Raw genomic sequence first — 26,341 nt, 5'->3', positions numbered from 1 at the left:
AATTGGAATACTGCACTATAATAAATGTTTACTTTGGGGTTTACCTCTTTAAACCCACAAAATGGACCTTATAGAGCAACACCTCTGCAGATATGGCCTTGCTGTAGGTCTGTACTTTAGCTACAGCAGTGGAGTCACGCAAGCACCATTATAATCCAGCAAGGTTCTTCAGGGAGAGCCACTGATTGGATGGTGACAGTGCTTACATGCCCTAGCCAGATAAAAGACCTGGAGCTAGACTGAGCCAGGGATGGTTGTTAAGGGAGGATACAAATAATTTGTTTGCAGATTAAAGCATATTCAATCCCAAAAGCAAAAAATTTAATAAATTGCAGTTTGCCAATCCTTATGTGATGGCTGCATTTGTTTCTTTTTTTAAGCCTTTTTAATTTATCTTCACATGGTGATCATTCCAGCAAGTTGGTTATTTTTTTAACTTTAACAGACCAAGCTGTGCAGCAAAAGTGGCAGCTAGAGGGTTGAAACAAACCATTTAACCATGACAGAGGTATTTGGAAGCACTTACAGGTGGAAGGAACTGCATTGAATATAATAGTTAACTTGTTCCCTAAAACCACAGATGAAAGTTTATCTGGGGCAGGTCCAAAAAGTAAATGTAAGATTACTTTTCTTCTGCATAAGCAATCCCAGGTAGGTAGGTATTTAGGTGTATAATTGAGAATGCCTGACGTGTCATACCTGGCGTACTCTACTCTTCTAAATCCCTCCTCTTACTTTCAGGTAACTTACATGAAACTGAAAAAGCAAATCGCAGTTAGATTACTGCTTTTATAAAACTCACCCCTCAGGCTCTTACCATATATTAAACACAACAATAGAACTCATTTACGGTAATTTCCCGGTGGGAACAGATCAAGGTAACCTATCACCAGCCATTTATATATTTATCTAGAAGTGATAATGGCAAGTAGCCTTGGTCCTTTCAGTGGTTTTTGCAAGTGAAAGCTGGTTGAAATGAATAACAGTACAGTGTGATTGACCAGCAAAAATCTAGTCTTGAGTGCATATACTCCTTAAAAGTATGTTGGGGTAAAAAACAAAAAACCTATGCAGTGCATCTCTGCAATACATACACACTTCTCGCTGTTTTAGGTTTTTCAAGAAGCTGCAAGTACAGAAAAAGACCCGTTGATGTAACAGAAATTCACCCAGCACCTAAGTCCTGTTAGCGACACAGCCTTTTGGGGACCGTGGTGTCAGCCCTGCCCAGGGTCTTATGATAAACTACCTACCAATCCTACTCCCACATCTCTACAACATAATTATTCTGTTGCCCAAAACAACAACTAGGAGAGCTCCTTGAGATAACACAGAAAGTGTGCAGAGGATACAGGACAGCTCTGAATTTGACAGACGTAACAAAGACCTTTTAATGATATATTAAACAGACCAAAAGGGAGCACATTGTTGAGGTTTACATACACGTTGGGTTCTAGAGGTTCCAAAGCATGTGATTAATGACTTGTCCCACCATACCCTCTGCACCCAAAGTATTGGAATATGTGTACCTAACAGAAACTACTTTTCTAGGAAGCCAAACAAGATATCTCTAAAGCTGCTCTGGTGATCTTACTTTACTTTCTTCTAAAATAACCGGATGTAAAATTGTGGACTTTGACTGAAAGTCCTCAACCACAAGACAGGCATGTGTGAAGTGTGTAGCACTTTAACGAAGAGGTTCACCAGCATATCATCAACCACGGTAGAATGGGATACACTTTGTATCTACTGGAAGCGAACAAGAGGATTTACTTTGCTTCAATGATAAAGTTTGAAGCAACATTTCTCAGTCTATAAAATTAGATCTAAGTTGCTTTATAAAAAACCTGCAGTGGAAAACACAGTTGAAATGTGAACATTAAACTTGATTGGTTAAATTGGGACAGACTGCTCCTATTAATGACCTTGATATATACAATCTTCGTTTTATTCAGCTTATAAACAAATCTGTATTCTCCATTCATTTTTTCTATAGTTAGAATCCAACCTGAGAGTAGACACCACAATGTGCCTGTAATCGTATTTATTAGCCAAAAATTATCTTCAGTGCCCCTATCTGATACAGTTTATTTTTGCTAATTGGACTGAATTACATGGCTGTGCTTTGCCAAAGCCAGTTCACTGCCCCACGGGTGATGGTGTACTGCCAGCTGGTGGGGCTTAAAGCAGAACTTCACTCAAAAGAGGAAGTTCCACTTGTTTGCATCCCCCCTGCCACATCTGCCACATTTTGGGGGGAGGAGGGAGCGGGTACCTGGTTTTGACAGGTTCCCTCTCCCATTTCCAGTCAGATCGCCATGGCGATCTGTTTAGCACCCTCCTGCTCCCCCCCCCGCAGCCTTGTGGGACACATTACAGGTCCCAGAGGACTGCGGGACCATTCACAAAGCGCAGCTCAGCTCGACTCGCGCATGCGCAGTAGGAACCGACTGTGATGCCACAAGGCTTTACTGCCAGTTTCACTTACTTATGATGCCAGCACCTGCACCTAAAGCGGGTGAGGACAGCGATAGATCCCTGGACAGGTAAGTGTCCTCATATGAAAAGTCAGCAGCTACAGTATTTGTAGCGAACCTCATTTTTGGGTTGGAGCCTGTAGCTCCTCTTAAAAGCGATATTAAAGTTTAGTTTTTTTTTTGTTTTTATAAAATAACAAACATGTTACACTTATCTGCCCTGTGCAATGGTTTTGCAGAGCATTCCTGATCTCTTCTTCTGGGGTCCTCGCTTGAGCACCCCCATAGAAAGCCGCTTTCTATGGGGGCAATCGTGCAGACTCACTCCCGAGCTGCCCTATCTGCGTCTTGACGCAGAGTGGCTCAGCCACGCCCCCCCATCACAAGATTTGATTAATAGCAATGGGAGCCAATGGCCCGTTGAGGAGGGAGAGAGCAGAGAGAGCCCCTGCTTACATGCACAGCTTTGGATGGGGAATGGGCTCAGGCACGTAGATTATTCTGTGACGCAAAAGGTTTTTTACCTTAATACATAGAATGCATTAAGGTGAAACACCTTTAGGCTTTAGAACCACTTTAAGTAAGGTGTCAGAAAACACAGTGAAACTAAATTAGAAAGGCACAGTAGAGGATTTCTGGATAATAAAAGGTAATAGAAGCATCTTGTGGTGGATGTTCTTAGATGGGATATTTACTTTTAAATGGCATACAGGTTCCCTTCAAGCACATCAGTTGGTTTCATGTGGTACCTTGGGGGGGATCCTGAAACAGAACCAGAGATCACAATGAAAATCTCTAGCGATATCTCCTCTTTTCTTGCTGCTTTCCTCCATTTTGCACAAACCCACTGAATTCAATGGGTAGCCTGTGACAGCCAGACAGGTGTAAGGAGGTGAATGTTGCAAAGTGAAAATATTTTCCTTTATTCTGCTTCCACCACACTTTGCCAACATACAGAATGACTTAGGCTGCATTCACATGTCAGCTTATAATCGCGGGCAGAACCGCCGCGGTTCCGCCCGCGATTCGGAGATTTATTGCAAATCGCGGGACGCCTAGCGTTGCCCGTTGATTTGCAATAGCCCCCAAACGCCGAGCGATGTTGCCGCGATTTACGCCCGCCGAATCGCGGCAACATCGCGCAAACAAAATCGCGGGACGCAATACGCTCCAAAAAAGTACAAGAGCTTCTTTGGAGCGTATTGCGTCCCGCGATTTTGTTTGCGCGATGTTGCCGCGATTCGGCGGGCGTAAATCACGGCAACATCGCTCGGCGTTTGGGGGGCTATTGCAAATCAACGGGCAACGCTAGGCGTCCCGCGATTTGCAATAAATCTCCGAATCGCGGGCGGAACCGCGGCGGTTCTGCCCGCGATTATAAGCTGACATGTGAATGCAGCCTTAGAAGTACTTAGTCGCATCCAGCTGGAGTTCTGCAATGTTGAAGATGTTTTATCGATCATGCAACTTCATCCTAATATTACTCTATGAACATTAAAACAGCCAGACAACTGTCCGCATTCCAGCTGTCCAACAATCTGCACTGGAAACTGCCATCCATTTACCAGTGACACCATGCAACTGATAAGTGTTGCCCAGCCCTCAATGCTATCTACACCTTGTGATGTCAAAGCATGGAAACACTTCCTCTGTGCCCATAAACTGTTAAAAACGTAAAGAGCAAGAGATTGCTGGACAACCAGAGCACAGACAGATGTCAAACATGGTGCTCTGTGGCTGTTCAATGATCATAAAAAAAATTCTAATTAACTTTTATGCTAAATTTTTAGTATAGTTTTTCCTCACACTCATTGTATGGAACAGAAAACATGTAGACCAGCTCGCTAAAAATACTGTGCAATTCAGTGTTATATTGATGGCCACATCATTCTAAAAAAACAGTCAACTAATTTCCAAAAAAGGGAATCCACAAATAAAACTTTTAAAATATCTGATTATTACGTGATAACACCAGGTTTTGCCCACCAACATACATACATATAAAACAGAAAGCATCATTCATACAAGACACTAAGCTTCTGAGCTTCCCCAGGACCAGAAACCTATGACAATTAGCTGTACAAATAAGTTACATGTAGGGAAAAATACAAAGTAGCATGGGTATGCTTTGTATTAGCTAAGAAAATACAGAAGTGTAAAACAATTTGAAGGATAAATTAGATAGGACATGATACTTTGCTTATGTTGTCAAAAGAGCAGTGGTAATCTGCAGGTATCAATGCAAAATTAGCTTTGAAGCAAAACTGCAGCCAAACAGCTGAAATACACGCAAAAAACACATATGAGCATGCCAAAAGATTTAAGGATAACTAAATCCAAGCACAAAAATGTAATATACTGCATTATATCCAACCTCAGATATGGTGGCTGCATGCGTTTTCATTTTTCAGGCTAAGAACATTTTCATCAAGTACAGAAAATACCTATTGATTTTTCCTATTGATTTTTCCAGAAATGCAGTGCCCTTGTCAATTGCTGTGAACTGAAAGCAAACATTTGATCTTTACATGTCTTGATACTACGCTCATTTGCACTATCTTTTGTTTCTAATTTGCGCTTCATTCTTTTGTTGTATATGTACTGTTCAAATACTTAGGGGCTTTTTGTCCCTTGTTTGCTTGTATGTTATCTTCAAAAATAAATAAAAATATAATAAAAAAAAAACAAAAAAAAAAAAACATTTGATCTTTTCTGTGTAAAATACCAATCTCATGTAATGGAGATAAAGTAGACATGTTTAAAGTGACAACATGGATTCCTCCACAGATACAGTGAAGGAATGAGAGTAGCCACCCAGGGACAGGAAGCGTATTATTTACAAGATCAGATCACCAGGTGTAAAAAGGGGGGAAAAACCTGAAAAACAGAAAATACTAAATGCAGCCATACACTTGTTGTAAGCTGCAATATATTACATTTTTTTTTGTGGTTGGGAGGTAGATTTGCTTTAGTCATGATTTGCCACAAAGCAAAGATCTACAGATAACAGTCCCATTATACCTTTGCTGCATCATGTGTCACCCCCATCAGCGCACTGGACAATAATTCAGCATCATCACATCTGTCAAATCAGCAGGCGGGTAACACGGGAAGCTGCACATGACATAGCAAACAGTGAAGCCAACTTCCTAGCTATGCAGGGAGGCATGTGTGTAAATCACAAGACAGGCTGCTTAACAGGATAAAGACTATTTGTGCAATTAAAGCATTTATAAACATATATATTTCAAGTGTGTATTTAGCTGTTGGTCTGGAAGATAACTTTAATTGTAGCTAGTCTACAGTGCAGAAAGCCAGCATTTCACTGACTGCTGTGGATTATGGTATACTTCTGTTAACAGACATGCATAAGAAAATAAAAATGCAACAAAACTGAGATATTAGAACCAAACTCCACCCAAAAGCAGCATTTCAGATGCAGGAATCACAAGCCTGCTACTTACACTTCTCAGAGGCTTCAAGGAAAAACACCTTCATCTGAATGTTCAGGTGCATGTATCCATTACAAGCTTGAAAGGAGAAGTATAACCAAAGCTATCATGGCTATACTTCCCCTGTAGGTCACAGGAGTGCAGTTAGTTATGCGCTCCTGTGACCCATTTTCAGCTGATAGTGGGCTAAAATCATCTGTCGGCTGATGCCACTGAGCCAGTCCAGGCTCTGGAAAGATTCTGATCATTTGGTCAGGATCCACACAGAAGCCTGGCCCGGCACCTGGCTCAGCCTCTCAGCGATCCGCCTAGAGCCTGAACCAGCCCCTCCTGCCCCATCCACAGCCCAGTACTCCAAGTGAGCGCTAGAGGGGAGCAGGGAGCTGCTGACTGACAGTCACGGCTCTCTGCTCAGAGTGGAAGGCGAGAACTGAGCGATCAGCGGTGTTTGATCGCTTAGTTCTGACTACAGAGTCAGCAGTGGATCAATGTTGCATCCCCCAGGTGAGTATAAATGCTTTTTTTAGTTAACCCCATACTTCTCTTTTACACAAAATATACACAAATAGAAATCGTGCTATCAGATCCAAAAAGCTGCTGGCAAAAACAATTAGATACATTGTGTAAAATAAATGTGAGTCTACATTGCTGCACTAAAGAATTAAAGTAAATAATATAGGTAAAACATAAATCAAAATCACACCCCCGATGACGTTTGATGTGACGAAACACGTACGGAGGAGCTATTGCTCGTGATGTCACCACGCACGCTATAACCTGGAAGCTACTAGTATGAATCCAGAAACTGGTTATTTTCTATGATAAGCTCTTGCTGTTTTTATTCATATGCGTGGTTAGTACTTTTTCAATAGAATTGGGTATACAGTTTTACACTATGTTAGTGTTCCTGGTTCTCTATATAGGTTACGGCTGAATACCTTGCCTTACTGGATGTGATGTTTTGGTGACCTTATGTGAAGACCTGGAAACGGTACGTTTCTCAATAGGCGATGTTACTCATACACAAGCCTACGTGACTCTTTATGTACAAAGGGCTCACTCACTCTGATAAGTGTTCTATATATTCAAGTGGTGGTACACTTTGGGGTTTGAAGCATATGGCTAATAGAGTTTCCTTCACCATATTGCTCACGAGTTTGGACTTTTTTTTTCCATCTGTTTGAGACTGATACTCACATTTAGACTCAAAGGTTTCACTTATGTTCACTTTAAATTTTTAACGCGGCAATGTAGACTCACATACTTCTCTTTTACATCAAAAGGTGCCACAACCCTGCAACGAATTCTCCACATTGTAGGAAAAAAAAAACTAGGATGCAGCCATGTGATACCTGAGGAAGAGGTTGGAGGCAAAATAAATGCCAGAAAACCTTCCTCACTAGAATCTGAGAAATATAAGAAGCTTTAGGGCGTTTTACTCACTAAAAACTGAAAAATTGGCTTTGCATGGAGGCAGCCTTTGTAGGACAGAAAAAGTCAATAAAAAGTTTATTCTGAAAGAGAACATAACTAAAGAAGAGTAGTCAATAAGCGGAAAACCATCCCAGGCCCAGCTAGGAATGAGATTGTTTACACTCAGCAGTCCATTTCTCAGACCATATACCACAGTCTGAAACTAAAGGCGTCACAATACACAAAAACCTTTTTTAAAAGTACTGCCATGTTAAAGGCAAATGTTCCAGCCACTCGAAAAATGAGTGTGTGTCTCACTGCAATAGCAATCCGTTTTATGAGAACACAAAGAGAGGAGTGGTGACTATAAAGTTTTACCAATTTGTATCTTCCTGGGGGAAAAAAAAAAAAAAAAGCAGCCAAGCAAAATCCCTTTTGCTGAAAGAGGCAGAGCCAGCAGCAAGTGAAGTACGGCTGCACTACTGTTCTAAAGCCAGAGTAACTGAGCTGCAGAATTTAGAGCAACCTCTACATAAGAAGAATGTCCTGTGCTATTTTCAAGCCACGCATTGGCATAGAATTTAATACAATCTCAGTATGAAGTTAGCTTCTCAGCTGAAGTGTCGAGCAAGGCGTGAAGATCTGTAGTCTGCTCTTAGCTGCACAAAGGAGTGAAGGATATTCTTGTCCAGGCAGGCCAGCTGCTCTCCAGAACACATTTGCTTTAAATTATCTGGGGCAACTACTAGAAGGTTGCAGAGGGAGTGCAGAGTGTCAAAAAGTTGCAGCACCACGGCAATCTGCAGGGTAAAGGTGGGAGAGTTTCTATTAATATACAAATACCATGCACAGATCTGATCTAAAATACAAGTCATTACAGGTGTAAAAACAAGATCAGCATTTTTTGCATATACTACATTAGGTCGTCTCTATTTTGAACAGAGACTTTGTCAAATCACTTCACTGGTATTAAAAGTCACTCCTGGACTTTAGCTGTGCTCTGATGCAGTTGAAAAAAATTTGCATTGTGCTTCTCAAATAAACTCCCCCACATCTTTAAAGTGACATTTAGTCCCGGTTCACACTACCGGGACTTGTCAGGTGACTTGGTTGCCTGACAAGTCGCAGTCCATTCAGTGCAATTGGAACCGTTCTAATAGGAGCGACTCAAGACACTCCGACTTAGAAAAAGGTTCCTGCACTACTTTTGACCGAAGTCGGAGCGACTTGCATTGACTTCCATTATGTGAAGTCCGTGCAAGTCGCGGTGCACGGCGACTTCACTAGTCGCCCCTGAAGTCGTGTCGCCATAGTGTGAACCGACTCTAAAGGTTCATTAAAAAAAACAAACAAACAAAACAAACATGTCATACTTACATGCTCCCTGCAGTGGTTTTGCACAGAACAGCCCCAATCCTCCTCTTTTCAGTGCTCCCAGTGGTGCTCCTGGCTCCTCCCCTTTAGTCAGTGCCTTCAATAGCTATCTGCTTGTTCTGGAAGCACTGGTGTATGCTTGATCCTGAGCCCCACTGTGTGTCCTTAAGGGACACAGAGATGCGGCTCAGCCCTGTCCCCTGCTCTCTCCTCATTGACTCACTGGCTGTGATTGACAGTAGCAGGAGCCAATGGCTCTCGCTGCGATCTCAACCAATGAGGAATAAGAGACTCTAGAGAAGCTCAGTTCTCGTGCACATCATTGGAGGGAGCTCAGGTGAGTATTGGTTGGGGGGGGAGGGGGGGGGGGGTTGCGCTGCATACAGAAGGTTTTTTATTCTTTGCAGAAAGGTAAAAAACCTTGAGCCCTTAAAACCACATTAGGCCCTCGTTCACACTGATGCGATGCAGGAAACTCAGCTAATTCTGTAAAAAGCAAAATGATTGGTGCAAGTAGAGTTTACTGTATCGCTAGTCAAACTGGGGGTAAAGGGGGTAACATTTTAAGGTAAAATTGTCCTAAGAAATGTCTGGACCATCTGCCCACTGTAGTGGCTGCTTGTGGAAGAGTTAGAAGTTTCTCTGGAAGTACAAGAGGGAGAGAAAACTCAGCGCCTTCTAAGTGCAGCAGAAAGATGATTTAAAAGGATGAGCGAACGTGAAAAACGTGTCGCCGTTTTCACGTTCTTGCATCGTGACCAGGAAGTGACGTCACGGTCCCTCTGTGCTCTCTCTCTGTGCGTTCCACGGACTCCAGAAGCTTCGGTTATCACCAAGGAACACTACATGCTGACACAGAACCAGTGGGTTATGCCACTACATGATTTTAATAAGCTTTTTATTGTGAGTACGTTTTTTTTTTATACATCCTATTAAATCATCTTTCTGCTGCACTTAGAAGGCGCTGTGTTTTCTCTCCCTCCGCTATTTCTGTGCATTTCCCGTACTGCATAGCAATGCACTGTGTGTTCATGTGATCTGCTGCCGGTGTCAATAAAAAGTTGACACCCAAAAGCAGCTTGCAAAAGCAGTGCGTTTACCTGACCTGGATCGTCTGGCTATGAACACCCATGCAATCTGGTTCCCGTGTGGGAGAGAAAAAAAAAGCTGTCAGCACCTCTTTCATGCAGATACCGTGTGATTTGAGCAATTCAAAATGATTATGCTTGAATTGCACTGCACTGAATCACATGTGATTTGCACAGGAATGCGGTGTGATTCCTGTGCGAATCACATGCAATGTGACAGTGTGAACCCAGGCTAACTTTACCCCGTTAGCTTTGAAAAATTTGCAGACTAAACTTCCCTGAAAGGGGGGAGGTTGTATACTCCTTTCCAGCTGCTTGTGTCTCCTTCCTTTTCTCTGTTCTATCAGTGCAGTGTTTTTTTATCATTCCTAGAAGTGTTCGATGCCTGTGTCCTGGGTCATGTGTAATGGTTTTATTCTTCAATCCCTATGTCCCCAAGACAGCAGTCACACAGGGAAAAGAAGATGGAACTGCAGAGAACACCGGCATCCAATACCCCCGGAATGTTGAATGCTGAAAACACTGATAGAGACTGCAGCACCGGCGCGGAGTGGAGGTAGGAGAGAGGAGTATACTACCCTTTTTCTTGCTGGGAACTTTGTTCAGGATTTTTTTCAGGCCACAGTGTTATTATAAATATGTCATTACAGTAGGTGGTGTGAAAACCAAAATGATCATGTTTATTACTGCTGGCTCATTAGTGAACACTATTAAATCAGTAGCATCATCATTATCCCCTATTATGGTATTCATCACCTACCCACGCATGGCAACACACAAATTAGAATCACACTTGAGAATGAAGGACCAAAGCAGAAAGAAATGTTATTGTGAAATCACTGAATGTACACAAAGAGGCACCGTCCTAACATTTCAAAGGTTTATTAAAATACAGCTTAAGAAAATGCACATAAAACACTAACCATTAGCACCTCTGTTGACTTCAGTCTTTACTTTCTTGCAGTTATAGCAGCTGAGAAAATTACTGTAGCATTCAATAATTTTGGGTGAGTCTAATTCCTGCATCTCCCACCCCTGGACCTAGGGCTATTATGTCAAATAAATGTTGTTATCTTACTCTACATGATCTACTCTCAGATTTAATTTATTATTGGGCAGCATAGTGGCCAAGTGGTTAGGACTTCTGCCTGGCAGCACAAGGCTTGTCTGTTCGAATCACAACGACTGCACTACCTGCCTTGAGTTTGCAAGTTCTCCCTGTGCTTGCGTGGGTATTCCTCGAGTGAACACGAACACGAGTTAGGGAGCTTAGATTGTAAGCTCCATGAGGATGTGAATATACAATATATATGCAAAATTGTTGTCACTGTATAAACATCTGCAATACATAACCGATTAACAGGACCCTATAAAACCTGCTACATGATATATGGTCTACACCTAGACACATTACAGTACAGAAACGGAAACAAACCTTAAATTCCTTGGCACACTTTCTATACTCTGCAACATCGCAGATGGCAAGCATGCCTCCCATAGAGCTGTAGGTGAACTGCTGGAGATGTTCGTAGATAAGGCGATGGAAGCGGACGCCCAATTCCATAAGCACTGTGTCCACATTCTTCCCATCCAAAGAGCTGCGTATCTTCTCTACTTGCTTCCGAAGATAAATGCACACTTTGGCACAAGCCTGTTTGTAAATAAGAATTGCAATGGCTTTGAGAACAGACGGGTAAACAGGATACACTGTAAATCCATCCATAAAATATTATTTACATTGTGTGAGTGCCCATACATCTAATAGTAGTTTGCAGATCCATTATATAGGGACTTTGTTTCTATGATATTCTTGGAAGACAGACTAAAGGCTCAGTGTATGAACAAATATCTAGGGTGGCACAAAAATTGGCTCAATCCCACCTGTACACATGTTCAACTTTCTGGAAAACATTGAAGTAATCCATCCACTGCCTTCATCTTTTCCATTTAGAAGAAGTAGGCAATACAAGCAAGAGCATTTCTATAGCTAAGTGAGAAGAAAGAAAAAAAAAAAGGTGTAGGGTCCCAGTGCTGCAGAGGACAATAACAAGCCTCAAACATCAAGTGAAAAGTATGTTTGCCATCAAGGCTATGTACTATTGCATGCTGAAAAAGCCCAAGTTGTCCAGTACAAAAATGGATAGGACTGCCAAGTCAAATGTAGATATTTATTAGAATAGTAAAACTAATGATTACCAGGTCAGTGCACTCCAATGTGATATTTTAGTATCCGCTGCAGTCTGGTGGGCGAAGTCAAGCTCTGGAACGGATATCAGTTGATGGGAGCTCATTACCTGTATGACTGTTGCCAATCACCTTGGAGCATTGATGTTTACATCATACTTAAGTGTTTCCAACAATACAAAATAAATTAACCACTTGCCGACCGCAATATGTATATATAAACGTTGCGGTTTGCAAGTGGTTTATTGGGATTATGGCTGAAGATATCAGTGGTATTGTTTTTTGCAGCCCGCGGCTGCCGTTCTCATGAAAATATTCTGAGCGGCTTCTGGAAGGCTTTCCTAAGCAGCGGGAGGGGACGTGCTCCCCTCCCACCACTCCCCGGTATTTCTCGGGGTTACGTTTGTGCTGGTTCACCTGAAAAATGATCCACGCTGCGGCCAGCAGCTCCCATAGGCGATCAAAGAGCAGATACTTTTTGATCGCCTCTATGGCCTTGGAGGACCGGAGCGACGTCACTTTCGGTCCAGGTTGCAAGCAAATCTTTTTTTTTTTTTCAAAGCAAAAGATCAGAAAAAAATTGATTTGGTCTAACCATAAAATAACTTTCTCTGATGTTCATTGACGAACACAGATTGACCGATGGGTTATGATGCTCTCCTTAGGAGTAGGACACTAAGCGGAAAAGGGTTAACAAAGCTTGACTACGTCTATAAGGCAGTCCCAGGGGTTATGCTCCCATTTCCTGCTCTAGGGTCTCAGTTTTGTAACAAGCAGTGTCAGAAGAATACATAACCCAACTCCACAGAGGGGTGGGTGCTGTGTCCATCAACGAACGGAGAAGAGGATTTTACGGTAAGTCAAAAATCCAGTTTTCTCTTTCGTTCATTGACGGACCAGGCTTCATATCTTCTTTGACCGATGGGAAGTCCCAAAGCAGTGTCAGCATTAGGGGTGGGAAAAAAAACACAGCAATAAACGTAATTCCCAAAAAGGGCTAAACTTAGCCAACCAGGTAAACCAGGAGCTCAAGCAGGAACAACTGACAGGGACGTAGCCCCACTTTGTACCTGTAAACCACCAGGTAAGGCGACCGACAGGACAAAGCAGCCAGCTCAGAGACCCTGCGTGCAGAAGTAATAGCTACCAAGAAAGCCACTTTCTGTGACAAGGTAAGCAGAGGAATTTCACGAAAATTTTTTTTGAAGAACCGACAGTATCAGATTAAGACCCCCACAGGTGCACCAAGGACCGTACAGGAGGAGCCAAGTGGCGAATTCCCTGCACGAAGGTGTGAACCAAATAATTTGTGGCCAACAGTCTTTAGAAGAAAATTGCCAAGGTTGAAATATGGCCCTTAATGGCGCCCAGGGCCAAACGCTGATCTACACCTCTTTGTAGAAACTCCAGCAGACGTGATACTGAAAAGGAACGGGGGAAACCCCCGAGACTCACACCAAGTAATGTGCGCCTTCCAAACTCAATGGTAAATCTTCAGAGAAGTAGATTTCCTAGCTTTTAACAGAGTATGAATCACCGAATTTGACAACACCCTATCCTTCAATACCTGGCTTTCAATAGCCAGGTCGTTAAAGCCAGCGACCACAAAGCAGGGTGGCAGATCGGCCCTTAAGACAAAAGCTCTTCTCTGAGAGGAACCTTTGGGTTGACAAAGGAGGCTAACAGGTTCACATCGGGGGTTCCCAACCTGAGACACACTTGTTGAAACACTTCCGGGTATCATTCGCCCGGGCTCAGTGCCTGTCGACTGAGGTAGTCCACCTGCCAATTTTCCACCCCTGGAATGAGTACAGCAGAGAGTGCTGAAACAAAATGTTCTGCCCACCTTAGAATGCCCTCTTGGTGATTGACATATACCACAGCCGTGGCATTGTCTGTCTGAATCCTTACCAAACACCCCTGTAGACGATCCGTCCACTGGGAGAGGAAAAGCCTGATCGCCAGAATTTCCAGGATGTTGATCGGCAGACTGGACTCCTCCCGAGACCAGAACCCCTGGGCTGATTCCGTTCCCAAGACACCTCCCCACCCGGACAGGCTGGCGTCCATGGAAACCACCGTCCAGCACAGGGGAAGAAAAGACTTTCCCTGGCGAAGCGCTGGGGAATGAAGCCACCATATTAGGGATCCCCTCGTACCCCTGGCTCAACAGGATCAGATTGTGCAGGGACCGTGGATTCTTGTCCCATTTGGCTAGAATCTCTTTTTGCAGAGGTCTAATATGAAACTGAGCAAATGGAACTTCCTCGAAGGTGGAGACCATCAGGCCCAGCACCTGCATGCAAGTCCTGAGAGACGACCGACGATTGGATAACAGGAGCCGAATTGCATGATGCAATTTAACAACTTTGTTTCTGTAAGAAACACCCGGGCTGAGGCTGAATCCAGAGTCAGACCCAGGTAGTCCAGCTTGTTGGACGGGTCAAGGCTGACTTTTGAAAATTCTGAGTGCAGCAGAACTCCTGCAGAGTTCGCACCGAGATGTCCAGATCTTCCTTCAGAACAGACGAAGACTCTGCTCTCAGATGAAGATCGTCCAGGTAACCCAGCACCGAGATCCCCCACTGCCTGAGTAAGGCTAACACCAGGGCCAACACTTTTGTAAACACTCGAGGAGCTGAGGCGAGACCAAAGGGTAAGGCCACAAATTGATAGTGCTCCTCGCCTACAGCAAAGCGAAGAAAATGCTGATGCCCGACATATATTGGGATATGAAGGTAAGCGTCCTTGATATTGATGGAGGCCAGAAAATCCACTTGATGAAAGGAAGCCACTACCGTGCGAATGGACTCCATTTGGAATTTCTGAACCCGTACAAAGTGGTTCAGGGCCTTGAGGTCCAAGATTGGACGAACCTTGCCCTCCTTCCTGGGAACCCTAAATAGGTTTGAATGAAACCCCTAAAAATGTTCAGACTCTGGAACTGGTACAATGACTCCTTGTGACAGTAGATTCTGAATGGCCCCGAGAAGGCCCTGAAGCCGATCCAGGGACACGCGCAGGTTAGAAGGGAAGAACCTTGCAGGGGCAAGGACCGAAACTCGATCTTGTACCCGGACCAACTCGTGGACCCATTTGTCTTGAACGAAAGAGATCCACGGGTCCGGAAAGGAGCAAAGACGCCCCCCACCCAAAGTATGGGTGAGGGCGTCCCTTCAGTCAGAGGAGGGCTTGTCCGCGAGGCCAGCAGAGCTCGCCTTAGACTTACCAACCCAGGGTCCCTTGGAACCACCGAGAAGGAACGGGAGGATTTAGAACCCTTTGCTTTCAAAGGTAAAGAAGAGATTTGGGGTCTTTTTGGCCCCAGATCTCTCCATAAAGATAAAGAGGACCTGTCATCCTTATTTCTATTACAAGGGATGTTTACATTCCTTGTAATAGGAAAAAAGTGATGATAAAAAAAAAAAAATGAAAGCACCCCATCCCTGTAAACAGTGTTTGCACCACACATGTGCAATTTCCCCAAGAACGTTAGAGCGAGAGCAATAATTCTTAGACCTCCTCTGTAACTCTAAACAGGTAACCTGTAAAATGTTTAAAGCTTTGCCTATGGAGATTTTTAAGTACTGTAGTTTATCACCATTCATGAGTTTGTGCAAAAAAAGAAAATTTTCTAGCAAAAAAAAAAAAAATACGGATTTAAACTTTTAAACAAAAAGTGCCAGAAAAAGCCTGGTCTTTCAAGAAGTAGTAGTTGCAAACAAACATGTTATACTTACCTGCTCTGTGCAATGGCATTGCACAGAGCAGCCCTGATCCTCAGTTTCATTGTGTGCCACCATAGGAAGCCACTTTGTATGGTGGCGGGCTTGCTCCTGAGCCAGAGTGTGCGCATTTATTCACACACACAGCGTGTCTCTGCCCCATCCCCCCCCCCCCGCCCCGGCTCTCTGCTCACTAAATTTGGCTCCCGCTGCTGTCTGCGAGATAAGAGAAAGCCGCTGCAGACAGGCACAGAGCTGGATGGATACAGGCCTCAGGTAAGTATTTGGGGAAAGGAATACTACTACTACAAGCTCATTTGTATCTTAATGCACGGAATACATTAAAGTAAAAATGCTTTGTCTTTAGAACCACTTTAAGCAGCGAACAAGGATGGCAGAACTTCCTCACATACAAACTTGGGTAATCTTTTGTCAAGCTAAATACCTTTCTGATGGAGGATGCGATTGTCCGGCACCCAAGCTGCACAGTAACTGCAGGATGGTGAAACACCTGTTTATTATCCAAATGTGGTGGCTACCTTAAAAGTAGTGTACAGGCTTGTAAGTCACACAATGGCAGCTTCTGACTGATAGGTATTTCATTTAAAGCAGTAGTATAATAAGGCAAACCTGTAGGTAAAATGAATATCTCCTAAAACGGGCACTGTTTAGGAGATATTCACACTGAATTCCGAACCTTCAGAGCATGGTGCCGGAACCGAGGGCTCCCGCGCATCGTGGCTCCGGCCACTCACACAGCCGTAGTCCACAAATCTGGAAGGAAGACCAGGGAAAGATGGAACCGGTTACAGCGTGCCGCTGGAGGACTTTGTTCTAAGGTAAGTATTTCATATTGTACTAGTATGCGATGCATACTTGACAAAGGAAGCAGGGTCTCCGATACGGGTTGTAAAGGCTCCTTACACCCCCGTGGCTTGTCCCTCTGCCTGAAGGAGACACGGCTACCACCTCCGACTCCCTCACCCTCAGCTGTTTTAGCAATTCGTGCACGACAGCCAGTTCTGCCAGCCAGGCGGCAATGCCAGCCACAGAAGCTTTCTCAACTGACATAACCACCTGCTTACCTAGATGTACGTTTTTTATTATATTTTTAAATAAATGACTTATGCTTCCATTGATGGTTGCGCTGCGGCTCCCCTTCTGTTTTTTTACATGCGATGCATACTAGTACATTATACAATTGTCTTACAGGTGAAAGGTTTTTTTTTTTTTTTTTTAACTGCACGGGTTTACAACCGCTGTAATGGCTGATCATATTTTTAAAATGGAAGCATTTTGAGTGTACTAATTACTGAGTAATCTTGAAGGTAACCACTACTGTATTAGGCTTGTACCTTTAGTCTAGAGATCTTATTACAAGTATAACTCAGATATGTATAAAAAAAAAACTGTTCACTCCACCTCCGAAGATCTACATGTTTTTTTGTAGTAGACTACTGCCTAGCAATGTTTTACCTGTTTTCCCTCTCCCCTCCTCACCATTGGCTGCACATAGGTTACATGTTCATTGGACACCTCATCGGGATCTTCTGCCCTTCCATATAAAGCTCTCAGTCAAATAAATATACAACTACAGAATCTTCGCCTTCATGATACTTGGAGGCTACTAAACCCAGGAGAGAAGGACTTTACTTTCTTCTCACTTCCACATGGGAAATTTTCTAGAATAGACTAGATCTTTATTTCATAACCTGACCTGCCATACCTATCCTCAGCCACTACTGAACTCATGGTCTTTTCTGATCACAACCCGATAACCTTAACTGCGAACACGATAGTAAATGCAAATCTTGGAGACTGAATTCATAACTTCGATGAAGTGACGGTCGCATGAGTTGAAACGAAGTTGAAAGATTACTTTCTCACTAATGATACACCGGACACGAGTCCCTTAACACAATGGGAAGCACACAAATGCGTTATCAGAGGCAAATTTTTGTCCCTGTCAGTGGCACTAAAAAAGTCCCACCAATTCTTAATCAAATCTTTCTACACTTGCAGAGTACTAGAGAAAGCCCACAAGCAATCCCTGGCGACATCTACCCTACAATAATTGGCCGAGATTAGATCTAGACTCTGTGATATCCTTGGCCTAAAAAATCACCGCCAATTTGTGCTACACCTAAGAAACTTTTATGAACAAGGCAATAAGATTGGCTTCTTCTTAGCGAGGGCTGTCCAGGCTCAGAAAAGAAACTCTGTAGTCCATTTTATTCAGGACTCCCGGGGCCTTAAACACTGCTCTAACAAAGCCATTGCTAAACAACTTGAGGACTACTATAAATCCCTCTACAATTTAAAACGGAAAACATCACTCCTCCATATCACCTCAGTTGAGGAAAGCTCAACTCAATGCCTTCTTCTCCCAGTTCGGCCTGCCTCCGATCCCCAAATCTGAGGCTTTACAACTTGAGACCCCTATTACAGAAGAGGAAATTGATAGGGCAATTAAAGAAACGAAGCCTGGTAAAAGTCCTGGTCCTGATGGCCTTACGCTTTAATATTATCGAACATTTTCAGATATTCTCATACCCCATTTTTTGTGCGCTTTCCATGGCCTTGCGGAATCCCACGGTCATTCTCCCTCTCTGGGAGGCTCATATTACCATGATACCCAAGGAAGGAAAAGAGGACTCGATAGTTGCCAACTATCTCCCCATTTCCCTGCTTTAACGTAGACTTAAAACTTTACGCTAAGATACTGGCAAACCGCTTGCTCCCCTTTGTCTCTCTTGATCAAGTGGGATTTGTCCCTCCCCTCCCTTGTCTCTCTTGATCAAGTGGGATTTGTTCCAGGGAGAGAGGCGAGAGATCATACCATAAAAGCCCTAAATATACACCATTGGCTTCACGAAGCAAACCGGGCTTCTTTTTGTCGCTGGATGCTGAGAAGGCATTCAACAGGGTGGCCTGGGACTATCTGGTGGCGACCTTAGAGGCGATTGGTCTCCTTCCTCAGATGTCCTCTAGTATCTGTGCTCTGCATTTGACCAGGTTGCTAGGGTTACAGTGAATTGCCACCTGTCGGATACCTTCCACTTGTCCAACGGTACAAGACAGGGTTGCCCTTTATCCCCTTTATCATCTTCTTCCTACTCTCCCTTGAGCCATTCCTGAACAAACTTCGCTCCAATCCAAACATCCATGGGATTTCGATTCTGGATTCCACATACAAGGTTGCTGCCTTCGCAGACGAGATGCTTTTGTTTCTTTCCCAGCCCCATATTACGTTACCAAACCTCCTGACGGACTTCAGATTTGACAATAACCTGAAATGTTCTATTATGCTAAATCTCATGCATTAAACATTTCACTTACCCTAGAAGACGTGGAACGATGTCAAAACAATTTTTCATTCTTGTGGAACTCTGACACACTAAACATACTTCGGTATCAAGATTCCATGTAAGCTCTCAGAATTAAACCATCAGAACCATCAAATGATCCTGAACATGCGAGCCTGGAAATCGCTTGGTGTCTTGGTTTGAGTGGGCTGCCCTTATCAAAATGTCGATCCTCCCCCCCGCCCCCCCGACTATATTTTCCAAACTATCCCAATCCGAATACTTTTAGCATTCGTCTCCTCGTTTAGAAAAGAGTGTACGCGATTCATTTGGAACGATAAACTTCCCAGAATAAAATACACACGCCTAAAACACAAGGGTGGACTGGGACTCCCGAACCTTTTTGGTTATCACGTTGCTTGTCTCCTAACTAGGGTGATGTATTTGAATGTGCATTCAAATACAAAGCTCCCCAAGATTCCCATAGATTTGCTACCATGGTTACCACCATCTGAAATACCCAACAAAATTAAAACACAAACGCTCATTGGCCTCCCCTCTAACAGCCTACCACCAGTGGTGTAAGTGCTTTCAGAATGACAAGCAAAGCCCCTTGACATCGCGATGTCTCAACCCTACATTTCCCCCTGGGATGTCACACTCCTTTCTGCAACAAAGCTGGCTCCATCAAGATGTTCTGGTCAAACATTTTTTTCAAAAAGGAATGATACTCTCACGGGATGCCATAAATTATCTGGTGCACCCCTACAAGATGCCTCTTTGGACGTATTTTCAGATCCGCCACTTTCTGTTATCAAAGAGACATACAAGCCTATAGACGATGGCCCTTAACGATATAGAGTCCATTTGCGATAGATCCCACCTGCAACGCTACATGATATCCACAATCTATGGCTTGCTCTCAGAACAATCTCCCATTTCCACTGTCCCGTTTTTGCCGGGCCTGGGCACAAGACCTGAATCTATCCTTACCCAACAAAGACTGGGAAAGCATATGTTCACTGATACAGCAGGGCTCAGTTAATGTTACCATCCAGGAGAACGCGTGGGAAATCCTTCCTCGCTGGTATGGAACCCCTTCCAAGATCCACAAATGTTTTCCAACAGCCTCCAACCTATGCTGGAGATGCGACTCTATGTTACTCGTGTGGTGGTCGTGCTCTGTTCTACAGCCCTTTTGGAAACAAGTACATAAAGTGATACAGGAAGTAACCTCTTTGCGATCTAGACTATATTTCAGCACAGTTCTTACTGCACTACTCCTTTCTGCCACGGGGAGCCTATAGGACATCTCTAGCCATGTGCATGGTAAACGCTGATAAAAACGTTGTATCCCTCGTCACTGGCGCTCTGCATCCATCCCCTCAGCGCGAGAATCATATAATCAATCATATGAAAGAGATGGAGGAACTGATTAGGTATTTCCCTGGACAAGCTATGCAAATTTACAAACATTTGGTATGACTGGATGAGATCTAAAGACTCCCTGGAATACATATAAGGCTATTGTGGGTTACTAACAAAGCCCCCTTTCGGCCTTGAGTGAAACTCTGCTGGACTCTCTGTTCTGGAACTAATCTGGGTCGCTACATTTCCCTTGCCTGAGTGACCCCTCGATTACGTCAAACCTATGAAGACAAAACATTTAGCTCTAACAACAAACCTGCCACACTCTAGATCCTTTCCCTCCCTGCCCAATCCCCACCCTCTCTCCTAATTACCTTAACCCCCCCCCTTCCCCCCTCTTTTTTTGTTACCTTTCTATCGTTTTACTCTCTTCCCTCTCCTTCTTTCTTTCTCTCCTCTTTGCCCACTTCCTCGTCTCCCTCCTTTTATCTTCTTCATTCTGATCCTCTCATTTATTTATAGACTGCTTCCCTGCGGATTTAAACCTACCCCTGCTTTATAGCCAGCTTTCCATTTGACCTGCTAGAGCGGGACTAGTTATCCTGGCTGACCCTACCTGGCTCTGTTACCAATATATTGTACATAAGTTTTGATCACGGTTGCCCAGTTGGTCTTCCTAACACAGTTATTTTCCATAATGGTCAAACTCTTAACATGTTCGAAAGTGGTATGATACACATGATTCAAATGTAACTCTTTTGTAGCCGAACCTGTGATTTCTATACAAATGTTCTTTTTTCAATAAAAAAAAATGTTATGGAGAAAAAAAAAAAAAAAAGTTAGATGGTTTCTCCAATAACCACCAAGAACTGAACCATTAGTGTTTTGTGGACTGACTTTGTGAATACTTGTACTGAGCTGGGCTGCTAAATACTGTGCTTTTCTTCTAATCACAGCACTGTGAAGCACTCAGCAGTAAATTATCAGCAATCCCCTTTTTAGCCAAGTGTACATGGACTCAACGGATTGTGCAGTTCGTTTATTAAAGTTTTCACCCACACTTATTGCATTTTCCAGTCTCTTCCAAATAACAGGCCTGCAAGATCAATTACAGTGGGGAAAATAATTATTTGATCCCCTGCAGATTTTGTAAGTTTTCCCACTCACAAAGAAATGAAGTGCCTAGAATTGTTATCATAGGTGTATTTTACATGATAGAGAAATAATATAAACCATAAATCCTGAAAAAACAGGATACAAATGTTATAAATTAAGTTGTAGTTCAGTGAGTAAAATAAGTGTTTGATGCCCTACCAACCAACAATAATTCTGGCTCCCACAGACTCGCTACAGTATGTGCTCACATGGTACACAGATTAGTCCTGTCAATTTCAGAAGGCGCTCCTAACGACAACTTATTATGTGTTTAAAAGACACCGAATCTTTTTCTTCCATTCAAACCTCAACATCATGGGCAAGACCAAAGAGCTGTCAAAGGACATCAGGGACAAGATTGTAGACCAGCACAAGACTGTAATGAGCTACAAAACCATCAGCAAGAAACTTGATGAGAAGGAGACAACTGCTGGAGCGATTATTCGCAAATGGAAGAAATACAAAAAAAACATCAATCGCCCTCAGTCTGGAGCTCCATGCAAGATTTCACCTCATGGGGAAGGATGATCATGAGAAAAGTGAGGGATCAGCCTATAACTACATGGGAGTAACTTGTGAATGATCCCAAGGCAGTTGGGAGCACAGTCAAACAAATCACTGGTAACACGTTACGAAGCCATGGACTGAAATCCTGCAGCGACCGCAAGGTCCCCCTCCTCAAGAAGGCACATGTACAGGCCTGTCTGCTAATGAACATCTAAATGATTCAGAGAAGGACTGGGAGAAGTGCTGTGGTCAGATGAGACCAAAATTGAGCTCTTTGGCAATAACTCGACTTACCGTGTTTGGAGGAAGAAAAATGCTGACAAGGACCCTAAGAACACCATCTCTACAGTCAAGCATGGAGGTGGAAACATGATGCTTTGGGGCTGTTTCTCTACTAAAAGTACAGGCTGACTTTGCCACATTGAAGGGCCAATAGATGAGGCCATGTAAATCTTGGATAAATTCCTTCTTATCTCACCCAGAACACTAAAGATGGGTCTTCCAGCACGAAAATGACTCGAAACATACCGTCATGGCAACAAGGGAAAGGCTCAAGAAGAAGCACAAAATGGTCAAGGAGTGTCCTAGCCAGTTTCCAGACCTTAATACTCTTAATTTATGGAGGAAGCTAAATGTTTGAGTTGCCAAGTGACAGCCAAGAAACCTTAAAGGATTTAGAGACGATCTGTAAAGATTGGACCAAAATACCAAAATGTGTGCAAACATGGGTAACTAACAACAGGAAATACCCTCTTACCCTCTGTGCTTCCCAACAAGGGTTTCTCCACCAAGTACCAAGTCATGTTTTTCTTGGGGATCAAATACTTATTTAACTTACTGAACTGCAACTCAAATTAATAACATTTGTATTATGGGTTTCTGAATTTCTCTATCACTTAAAATACACCTATGATAAAAATTATATAATCTTTATTTCTTTGTAAGTGGGCAAACTTACAAAATCAGCAGGGGATCAAATCATTATTTTCCCCACTGTATACTGTTGCTCACAGGCAATTGTGGTTCATCAAGGAATTTGATTCATATTACTTTTACAGAATTTCCAAGACCCAACACCCTTGTACAGTCAACCCTTCCATTAAATCAGCTGTATTTTTTATTTTTTTTGTAAAATTCCAGATATAACTTACAGTAGTGTATTGTATGAATACATTATTTTCATCCTCTGGTTTGAAGTCTGTCTTTTTCTGTTCAGCAGCCAAGATCTGTTTCATCTGGCCAACCATGCAATTTAGTGTCCTGTAAGTAAATTGGTATATAGAAACGTTTATATGGGCGAAAAAAAGAAGTAGTGTTCAACCTATAAAATTTACATTATTCTACAGTTGTCAATAACCTTCATAAAATGGGCGGGTTCTTCACAGTATCACAGAGAATGATTTCAGCTAACATTGTGTAGTTAGGATACAGGGTCATTTCACAAAACAATATTGCATGTGATATTTAGATTGCGACCACCACTGTAAGGGTTATATTCTTCCCACTGATCACCAATGTAAGGGGCATTCCCCCCTCTGATTTATTATTTATTTTTAGCATGTTCTTCCTCAGATCCGAAAATAATTTTTAAGGGTATCCCTGGTGTAAACAGGTTGAGAAAGACTGGTCTAACCTGTCAATTCCCGTGTCCAGTTTCACCTCCATCTGCTCAATGATATCTTTCTTCTTTTGCAGACATTCGGTAAGCTTCGGAGAGGAGCTGTAAACACAAGAAGAATCACAGAATTACAGTTTGAAAGAACAAACCATTTAATTTGGTAAACAAAAAAAATAACTAACTCTTACCTTATTAAAGGCATTAAATGATCATTAAATTGTTTATCAAACAAATGGAAAATAGTGTTGGCCTGATGTACCACATCGAAGAAATATAGGTTGGCATTTTTTGATTCGGGAGAAGGGATTGCTGGAGGAAAAAAGTTAAACAAATGTTACTGATTGACAAAAAGTAAAATCTAATAGATACTGGTCCAATTTTATCAATGTAAGAGGATTCCAAATAATTGTATAAGGGTTGCAGATTTGAGCCTGATTGATGGCTCCATCACAATGTAAAAAGTGTTTTTTTTTTTTATGAATAAGGCTGTTTTTGTGCTGCAACATACAGTAAGTACTGTATCTACTTTCCAGGGCACCTTGGGTCATTCTCTTGTTAGTGTCTATGAAGAGACACTGCAGTCAATCAACTTCCCCTAGACAGGGAGTGACTGGATAGGGCAAATGGTCGCCAATGTCTGCATGCATCCTTAGATCTGTTTGAAAGACTGAAACTCGTAAGAGTACCCTACCCTCTTTTGTAATGCACCTCTGTTGCACACCACGGCAAGAAGCAAAAGGAGGCAACTGACTGGAAAAGGTCTTCCACATGACAACTCTGTGCTATATTAAAACTTTCAACAGGGAAAGTAGTAAATACACTGTCTACCACCCTGCCTTCCTTTTTACAACACTATTTACCACTAAATTACATGTCCCTTTATTAGTAATAAACTTTACTTAATTAAGAAGAAGCTGCATGTGTAGAAGAGGACTTGGAGGTCTGTTGAGCATATCCCTCTATAGTGTGTACTTGTCTCAATTAAGAGCACCAAGTGTCATCTCTGTCTTCTGCTATCAGCATGAATCACTTCTAGGTTTTCCTGAGACCAAGAGAAAAATGGGATTTTTGCACTTACCGTAAAATCCATTTCTCCGAGTTAATCGACGGACACAGTGCTGCATAAATCATAACTACTGGGTTATATTGCCTCCTCTAGGAGTAGGACTAGACAGAACAAAAAACACCTGGCTACGCCCATGGGCTGTCCTCCGCTTAGTATATAACCCCTCTCTCTGCTCTAGGTAATCAGTTTAGTAGCAAGCAGTATTAGAAGTATCAGAATTCCATAGAGAGGTGGGTGCGGTGTCCGTCGAATTCAGAAAAATGGGTTTTACGTTAAGTACAAAAATCCCATTTTCTCTTTCCATCGACAGACACAGCGCTCCATAAATCATTAACTACTGGAACGTCCAAAAGCAGTGCCAAAAAGAAAAATCAGTGGTGGGGAAAATAACCCAAGGCTAAACATAAGTGCCCTTAACCAGGACACAGGATCCCTGACCGGGTCACAGAAGCCCCATCTGAAAAAATATAAGTTTAAAGAAAACACCCCTTAAGAGGTAACAGCCCCTCTTAAACAGCAGCCTGCAATACTTTGCCTCCAAAAGAAGCATCCGCAGATGCCAAAGTATCTACCTTCTAGAATTTTGTGAAGGTATGCACCGACGACCAAGTGGCCACCTTGCAAACTTGCGATATTGATGCCTGATGATGGAAGGCCCAAGAAGCACTCAGCGCCCAAGTAGAATGTGCCTTGACAGGGAAAGGTGGAACCTAAAAACTTTAATGGAATAGGCCTGAGTCCCCATCTGTCTGATCCATCTGGAGATGGTAGCCGAAGAAGCGGCCAGCCCTTTTCTTGGTCTGTCCGTAATCACAAAAACCGAGTCGGACCTCCGAAAGGACTCAGTAGCTGCCAGATACACCCAAATCGCACGAAGCACATCCAAGGTATGCAAAAGCAAATTCCTTGGGATGAGCCGGCTTGGGACACAAGGAAGGCAACACAATGTCCTCATTCAAATGGAAGTCAGAGACAACCTTGGGCACCAATGATCGACAGGGACGAATAACCACTTTAATCCTATGGACCACCAAATAGGGACTGTGACAGGATAATGCCGCCAGTTCAGATATACTGCGGGCCGAGGTAATAGCCACCAAGAATGTCACCTTCTGGGATAACGTAGACAAAGGAATCTCCCGAATATTCTCAAATGGAGGTTTCTGGAGAAACGAAAGCACTAAATTTAAATCCCATAATGGCAAAAGAGACCGTACAGGTGGAGCCACATGTTGATCCACCTGAATGAGGATAGGAACTAAAGAGTGCGTGGCTAGGGGTCGCTGAAAGAAGATTGCCAAGGCAGACACCTGGCCCTTAATGGTACTCAAGGATAAATTCTGATCCACAGAAAAGACACAGAAAAAGGATCGAGGATGAGCGCCAATCGATTCACACCAAAAAATGTACGCTTTCCACGTATGAAGATATATCTTGCTGGAAGACAACATCCTCGCCTTCCCCATAGTAGGGATCACTGATCCAGACAGACTTCTATCCCTCAGTACCTGGCTTTCAATAGCTAAGCCATTAAAACCAGCGAATGTAAAGCAGGATGGTAGATTAGCCCTTGGGACAACTGGTCTTCTCTGAGAGGAAGCCCCCAAGG

At 43.0% G+C, this 26,341-nt stretch overlaps 1 protein-coding gene across 1 annotated transcript in view; it reads right to left on the bottom strand.

Moving 5' to 3' along the window:
* Positions 1-7,421: 7,421 nt before the first annotated feature.
* EXOC5 (exocyst complex component 5) overlaps positions 7,422-26,341 on the bottom strand; it is a 94,086-nt gene continuing 75,166 nt past the window's right edge. Inside the window, exons 14-18 of the mRNA XM_082275717.1 lie at positions 23,855-23,975; positions 23,682-23,768; positions 23,200-23,308; positions 11,240-11,455; positions 7,422-8,142 (exon numbers count right to left, since the gene is read on the bottom strand). Coding sequence (XP_082131843.1) covers positions 7,954-8,142; positions 11,240-11,455; positions 23,200-23,308; positions 23,682-23,768; positions 23,855-23,975 — 722 coding nt within the window. The 3' untranslated portion in view covers positions 7,422-7,953. The remainder of the gene's footprint in view (positions 8,143-11,239; positions 11,456-23,199; positions 23,309-23,681; positions 23,769-23,854; positions 23,976-26,341) is intronic.

The sequence above is a fragment of the Pelophylax lessonae genome (genome assembly GCF_965119305.1).
Source record: "Pelophylax lessonae genome assembly, chromosome: 13".
Taxonomy (NCBI): Eukaryota; Metazoa; Chordata; class Amphibia; order Anura; family Ranidae; genus Pelophylax; species Pelophylax lessonae.
The sequence above is the reverse complement of the archived record's forward strand: the minus strand, read 5'-3'. Positions and strand labels throughout refer to the sequence as shown.